This window comes from Triticum dicoccoides, chromosome 1B, assembly GCF_002162155.2.
Source record: "Triticum dicoccoides isolate Atlit2015 ecotype Zavitan chromosome 1B, WEW_v2.0, whole genome shotgun sequence".
Taxonomy (NCBI): Eukaryota; Viridiplantae; Streptophyta; class Magnoliopsida; order Poales; family Poaceae; genus Triticum; species Triticum dicoccoides.
This window is the reverse complement of record NC_041381.1, coordinates 642,734,321-642,741,297: the sequence shown is the minus strand read 5'-3', so window position 1 is coordinate 642,741,297 and position 6,977 is coordinate 642,734,321. Positions and strand designations below refer to the sequence as shown.

General features: G+C 52.8%; 2 protein-coding genes across 2 annotated transcripts; one reads left to right on the top strand and one right to left on the bottom strand.

Moving 5' to 3' along the window:
* Positions 1-489: 489 nt before the first annotated feature.
* LOC119349318 (uncharacterized membrane protein YuiD-like) lies at positions 490-3,174 on the top strand. Its single transcript, XM_037617333.1, has 5 exons — positions 490-802; positions 1,456-1,612; positions 2,361-2,411; positions 2,577-2,672; positions 2,992-3,174. Exons 1-5 carry the CDS (start codon positions 612-614, stop codon positions 3,052-3,054), a joined length of 558 nt encoding a protein of 185 aa, XP_037473230.1. The 5' UTR covers positions 490-611; the 3' UTR covers positions 3,055-3,174.
* A 597-nt stretch (positions 3,175-3,771) lies between these two features.
* LOC119349317 (pentatricopeptide repeat-containing protein At1g07740, mitochondrial-like) lies at positions 3,772-5,374 on the bottom strand. The gene has a single exon (XM_037617332.1). The coding sequence runs from the start codon at positions 5,339-5,341 to the stop codon at positions 4,034-4,036; it is 1,308 nt and encodes a 435-aa protein (XP_037473229.1). The 5' UTR covers positions 5,342-5,374; the 3' UTR covers positions 3,772-4,033.
* Between the last annotated feature and the right edge of the window lie 1,603 nt (positions 5,375-6,977).

Below are 6,977 nucleotides of genomic sequence, written 5' to 3'. Positions count from 1 at the left end.
TAGCGCGCGCCGCCGGGACCCGCAACCACCGCTGCTGCGTGCAGCGACGTGCGCCACAAGCAGTGATGCTTGAGGCTGCTGCAAGGGTCATGATTCAACCGACATGGGGTAGTGTTGTAAACCCTTGGGCGACGAGCTGCCGCTGGCGACAGTGGCAGCACGATGGCTGCAACCGACAATGATAAATTTTTCGATCGATGAACTGACGGTGTGCATCGCCCGCCGCTTCGCCGCACCCCTTCACCCAACCTAACCCTCCGAGCTACCCTCGGTTCACATTCCCATTTCTCATGTTATGTTTTAATTTTGATTCTATAATAAGTATATTTCCTTAGAGAGGGAGTATGATATATTCTTGTTACTATAACGTCATGAAAGATTCAGACCTACTGTATTACACATTTGTAAAATGGCTAAATGAAAACAGGTGCACCGTGCGCCAGATATTTCCCCGAAGCGCCAAGCCAAGCCCCACTCCGCCACACGAGTGAGCAGCATACGCGAGACAGACGATCCCGAATCCAGAGGGGGAACACGGAGCCGGCCGCGGAGGGGGAGCCCAGCCAAAGCCAGCCAGAGTGAACAACCGTCCCAACCACCGACGGGCGGGCATGAGGGCCACCGAGATGTTGACCGCCGCGGCGGGGGCTGCCGCCGGGACGACGCCCTCCACGGCCTCGGTGGCCGGCCTGGCCGGGGCCAGCGGGGGCGGCCCCGCCGCCGGCGCCGGCGGGAACTTCCCCCTCGGCGCCGCCCTCCTCGCCTTCGCCTTCGCCAACCTCGTCAACGTCCTCTCCATCTGGTGCGCCCTTCTCCCCCTCCCGCCCGCTCTACTAGATCCGACGCGCCCTCCGCTTCGCTGTCGGCGCGATCTCTTCAGGGTGTCGCTCCTGCGATCCGGTAGTTTTTTTTTCTTCTGCTAGAAAGCGTAGCGAAAGGGTTTCCTCTTGTGATGTGGAAGCAAGCGATTCGCTTTGCGTTTCAGAAATCTTAGGTTCCGCGGCGGAGAGTACAGAGATGAACTTGGCTTCTGTAGGAGGACTGTGTGCGCAGACGCGGATTTATCAGTTCGATGCACGCCTATGTGATCTGTGTTATGCCGTCTGCACTGAAATTCAGTAACATGGTTTTATTCCTTGGAAAGCCCACGCGTGATAGGTTAATCAGGCTGGGTTAGCTGTTGCATTTTCCCGTTTGCTCCCAAAATAACTTGCACGAGATTAGTACTGCTTTTCCAAAACCACTCAGTGCAATCAGAACTATTGCCGCTGCACAACCGGACATCAGCATCGCATATAGATGTACTTATGTTGCGTTACTGATAACTGAATAAGACTATCCTGCTCAAAGGAAAAGCGCATTACTGTATCTTCAGAACCATTGCAGTTGAATAGCAAGTTGGACAGTTGTGCTGCTGTTTCGTTAAGCTGTGCTTTGTTCGCCCTAGACATGCAGGTTAAAGGAGAAGAAATGGGATGCAAGGAAGTTTCTTACTTCTTCTGGGGTCATTTCATCTCTTTCTGCGGCCGTGGCAAGTTTGGCTGTGGCGGTTGGCCAACAAGAAGGCGGAGATAGCTCTGTTTTCGCCCTTGCATTGGTTTTTGCTGCCGTTGTATGTACTTGACCCAACCAGGTTCCATGCATTTCCTTTTTCAAGCAAGTGAATGTCGCAATCAAGAAAGTGCTTTTTTCTCTCAGAACTTGATATACTCGTGACTAGTTGCATCTCCACAAAGAATTCTCTTCCCTGTTGGTATTATTTGTTGCTTTTTAAATGGACATGTTTATCAATACCCCAATTCAGTAGGCATTTGATTGCTTCTTGCTTTGCTGGGGATGGACATGGATTTTCTCCAAAAGACACCTTGCTGAAAGATAGTATTGTCTATTAGCTTGATATAGTGATTGAGCGAAAGGATAATAAGAAAATTCCAAAAAAGTGGTTTTGTCATTAACGTTTGTCATATATTATAGATGCACAGATGCTTTCATGAGGTGGTTAACTACTTTTGTGGCCAACTTGTATAGTTGTACAGTGATGCTGGATGTGCACATCTTCATCCTAAAGCAATTCATTTAATAAAGGTCTATAAAGCTTAGGAATAAGAGCTAATTTCGAATAATAAAGTGATAGGAGCTACTGTATTTGTGAGTTCACAAGCTGGTCCGTAACTTGTGTACTTTAATTGTTGCCATGCCAAGTCTGCAGCTGTGCTCTAAAATAGTCGTCTGTCAGTTTAGCTTCATATTTTCGTTTTCTCAAACCTTATTTGTTTTAAAAAGATCAGTCATGAGTGTATTCATATCCACATAAGCTCTTTCCTCAGAATGGGTTTCTAAGCATGTATTCCTCGTTACAGGTAATGTATGATGCATCAGGAGTTAGGTTTCACACAGGCCGCCAAGCTGCGGTAAGCTCATGGTTTTGCACGCACATTGTTCACATCAGTGATTGTCTGCTAGTAATATTTATTTTTTATCGTGTTATTTTGAATATTTCATATTTTCACTACCATTTTGCTAATGGTCTATTGTTTCCTTTCCATCCTCTAATGGTCTATTAAATTCTGCTGCAGTTGTTAAATCAAATAGTTTCTGATTTATCACCGGAACACCCAATTATCTCTACCTTCCGGCCGCTTCGGGAACCTCTTGGACACAGTCCATTTCAGGTAGCTCTATTCATGTCTCTTCTGTAGATATATTACACGCCCTCAAGTTATTGTAATCACCACGAAAAGAATATCGGAGTAATCAGCCAACTATAGCTGGAGGTTACATTATTTTGTTTCCTTCAGGCGGCACAAAATGAAATTGACTTCCACTTGAATCAAATGTGATCTTAACAGCCCCTTTGCATTCCATGAGATAGTGTGGAATATTTCACGCCAATTTAGGAAACTGAATTTGCCATTCAGACTTGTTACACTCGCAGCTCGCAGCTATTTTTAGGTGTACGTTTGTGCTGACTTGTGCCTTTTTTTTGTGCAGGTTTTTGCTGGAGCGCTTGTTGGTTGTACAATAGCGTATTTAATGGGGAAATCTTATGTATGAGAAATACTGCTAGTTGGCAATTTGCCTTATACTCAGATTACACTGCTATTATACGAGGAACATTTTTTGTGCAAAGTCTATTTTGTATCTCTGGCCATATAAAGTGCCCTTCTGTCGAACTGTTTGCGTGTGTTGTTCTTTGCTGGTTACAGCATATTTTGCGCTAGTAGACAGAAGATGGTCGTCGAATTTACGACGGCATGCAGCTGCCTCCCGGCTTGCTCTCTCGCCACCCTCCCAGGCCTCGCCGTCACCGGAGGAGGCCGCGCCCCTCCCATCCCCGGTGAACTTCTCTGAGGTTTCTCCAGATTCTCCATCAAAACGCCATTCAGTAGCATTTCTTGTCATCTCTCTCCCTGTTGTGTGTGCCCTTCATTTACACTTCTCTTTGGGCTATGACCACCCGTCGGTGGAGGTATGTCCACTCACCACATTCTCTACGATCATATCACTTCATCACCATCACTTGTTCTCGCTGGCGTTAAAGCGACGCTTCTCCCTGGTGCATGCTCGGCCAGCCAGGCTTGCCCCTCGCATTGTTAAGGTTTTTGTTTCGGTTTCGGTTTCTCACGTAAACTGAATCAATGGTTTTCAATTCGGTTTCTCACATAAACCGGATCATTCTTTCTGAAATGAGATCGATATACAGGTGGCAACTCCTCCCCCGGTGACTATTTAAAAAAAGGGAACGACAGTTCTCAAAGTGGCATGAAAAGATTGATAAACTGCACACAGATTTCTAACTCGAAATAAACCGACGAACTTCAGTACAGAAGCTGAGTGAGCTATCACTTCCAGCAGTAATACTCGCATCTTTTATCTGCCATTATATCCAGGAGCATTATGCATTTTGCCTTGCACAACCAAGTGCTCCTGTAACTGAAGCAAGACAAAGAGAAAAACAATGGAAACGCCGACCCCCCTAAGGTGACAAACGCAACGGCTGAGGCCTGTCAAAACCTCACATGGACTGGAAATGTCAAGATGACAACGCTAGCTCATCGACGAGCTTCACCTCCCCTGCACTGCCGCTGCAGACGCATGTTGCAAGAGACCGCCACCCTTCTGCATCCATGCACACCCCACTCTCCGCCATCTTCTCCAAGACGAAGCAGGCTTCCTCCGCCTTGCCGTCCTCGCCCAGCCCTTTCGCCAGGTGCTTGAAGGTGTGACCTAGGGGGCGATGCCCGCTGGACAGCATGGCGTTGAAAACCCGTAGCCCCAACCCGAAATCGCCGGCTCTGCAGCACCCGTCGGCCAGGACGCGGTAAGTCGCCGCGCTTGGCGCCATGCCATCTTTGAGCTGCATCTCGACGAGCGCCTTGTGCGCCTCCTCCACCCTGCCGCTGTCACACAGGCACTTGATCAGGACGTTGTAGCTCGCGTCGTCGGGCCCGAGCTTGCGCATGCGCATGTCGGAGAGCAGCCCCCTGATGGCGTCAACGTCGCCCTGCCTCGCGTAGGCGCTCATCAGCACGCCGTAGTTCACCGCCTCGGTCTGGCAGCCCTGGTACTCCATGTCGAACATCAGCTTCTTGGCGTCGTCCTGCCGACCGGCGTCGCAGAGACCCCGCATCAGGAGGGAGTATGTCACGGCGTTCGGCGAGACGCCCCGGCGCACCATCTCTTCCTTGAGCCGCTCCGCCGCGCCCACGTCCCCCTCCTGGCACGCCGCCCCCACCAGCGTGTTGAAGGTGACCACCGTGGGCCGGACGCCGCGGCCGAGCATTTCGTCGAGCACCACGCGGGCGCCCGCGGACCCGTCCCGGCCGCACAGCCCCTTGAGGATGATGTTGTAGGAGACGGCGTTGGGGCGGACGCCGAGCTTGGCGGCCCGGGGGAGCATGTTCCGGGCGGCATCCACGCGTTCGTTGCAGACGAGGCAGTGGATCAGCGCGTGGAAGGTGGCGTTGGAGTGGGAGCAGAAGGCGGGAACGGCGCGGAAGAAGACGAGGAGGGCCGCGTCGGGGCGGGAGGCGGCGCCGAGGCGGTCGATGAGCCCGGCGAAGACGGTGGCGCGGAGCGGGGCGCGGCGGGCGCGGAGCGCGGAGAGGAGCGGGAGGAGGAGCGGGAAGAGGCGCGCGCGGGCCAGGCGGTAGAGCACGCAGGAGGCGAAGGGGTGGTCGTGGAGGCGGCGCGGCGCCGAGAGGAGCGCGGCCGCCGCGGCGACCGGCGAAGGGAGCGACTTGAGGTGGAGCAGGAACGGGTGCGGCTCCGGCGGCGGGCGCGGCTTGTAGAGGAGCTTGCTCGGGTCGCGCCGGTGGCGGGCTCTCGAGTTCGGAAGCATCGGCGAGAGTGCGATGCCCGTAAGCTCGCCTGCGCTAACGCAATTGGCCTTTACGCTTCTTTGTTGAGTGATTGACATTTCCCTTGTTTTGGTTACGGGTGACTAGACTCGTGGTCGGTCGATCGGCCCAAATTTCGTCCGGTCGTCGTGCCGGACGCACGATGGAACAAATATAGATCGTTGGATTCTTTTTCCGGCCTTCCACCACGTGCTCGCAGTTTTCCATAACTTCATTCATCCGACCTTGCCCCAAATCGTTGCGATGTGGCCGCACTGCTCCGCCGCGCATCCTTCCACTAGCATAGAAGCACCGATGAACCACCACCGCCCCATCGAAGCACTGGCGGAGACATCTCGAGGGCTTCGCACACGCGCCGGTCGTAGCACCCTTGCGGGGCGGATGCACCCCCTCCCGCCACCGCTTACATATCGTTGTCGAAGCCCTGCAACACTGCCTCACCCCTTGGGCTAGCGGCAGCACCGGCATCACCTCGCGGTCCGTGCTCACCGCAATGGCGATCATCCCTCGGTATCTTCCCCAATTCATCGGTTGCAGCTCCATTGAGCACGGTTGCGACTCCCGCGTCGAAAAAAGATGCACTAGCAAGGCCGCTGTTGGTTGCAGTCTTCCCGCATGGCCGGTTAGAGCTCCTCTGATGTTCGGTTCCGGCATCTCGGGACAACGGTCGCAACATCCCACGGTCAAATACGGCGCATATCCTGTTCCAGCGTGTCGGGTAGGGAGCTTGCAACAAAATGCCTTGCTTGTCCCAGCACGGCAGCCCGCTGGTTTCCAACATCACGGGACCATGGTTCCGGCACGTCTGACATTGCAGTTCACTGTCAACAGCAGGGTTGGATGCATCTCCAGCAAAAACGTCGGTTGCAGCTTTTTCAGCCGCCGGTTGCAGCTCCCGTCACCGCCATTTCCAGCATTTGCTAGTGACCGGTTGCAACTCCCATCACCGTCGGTCCCAACATTGTTTTGTTGTTGGTTCTAGCATTGCTGGCGGCCGATTCCAGCTCCACCGATGGCCGGTTCCACCATTACTGATGCTAGTTCTAGCACGCGTCATCCTTGGCCGCAAACGTTTAATGCGCCGACTCCGGCAACGGCGGCCCCGTGCCAGCAATGTCTCCAACAACTCCAATGGCCTGTCGAAACAACGCGTGACTACAGTTGTGGCTGCCGTAGCTCTCCCATCTTCGTCGGAGGCACTGGTTGGGATAGAGACGTGTCAGCCGGTGGACGAGGCAGTACGAGTGAGCGTTTGCCGCCAAATTTCGCCGTTAGCGACTTCCTGGAATCATTCCTTGTCGCCACCAATGGCGCCGACAACCCTATGTGCGAGAGATTGAGAAGGAGAAGAGAGATTGTTCGCAGGAAAAGAAGGAGAGTGGATGTGGTGCATTGGGGAAGAGATAAGGTAGCACTTATGGTGAGGGGGTCTCGTGTGCACATGTCGTATTTTTTGCGGTTGAACCTGTCCAATGCGCCAGCGTGGGAAAAGCGACCGTGAAGCAATCATTTACCCTTGTTTATATGAAAGATCTACTTTGTTAAAAAAATATGTATAAGTGACCGAAAATACTTAAACTAACAGAGCCACTAAGAACTTTGTTTTTTATAAGGAAG

Coding starts and splice junctions, on each gene's coding strand:
- LOC119349318 (XM_037617333.1), top strand. CDS start 612: ATGAGGGCCACCGAGATGTTGACCGCCGCGGCGGGGGCTGCCGCCGGG. Junction 1,613..2,360: donor CATTGGTTTTTGCTGCCGTT/GTATGTACTTGA, acceptor TCCTCGTTACAG/GTAATGTATGATGCATCAGG. Junction 2,412..2,576: donor ACACAGGCCGCCAAGCTGCG/GTAAGCTCATGG, acceptor ATTCTGCTGCAG/TTGTTAAATCAAATAGTTTC.
- LOC119349317 (XM_037617332.1), bottom strand. CDS start 5,341: ATGCTTCCGAACTCGAGAGCCCGCCACCGGCGCGACCCGAGCAAGCTC.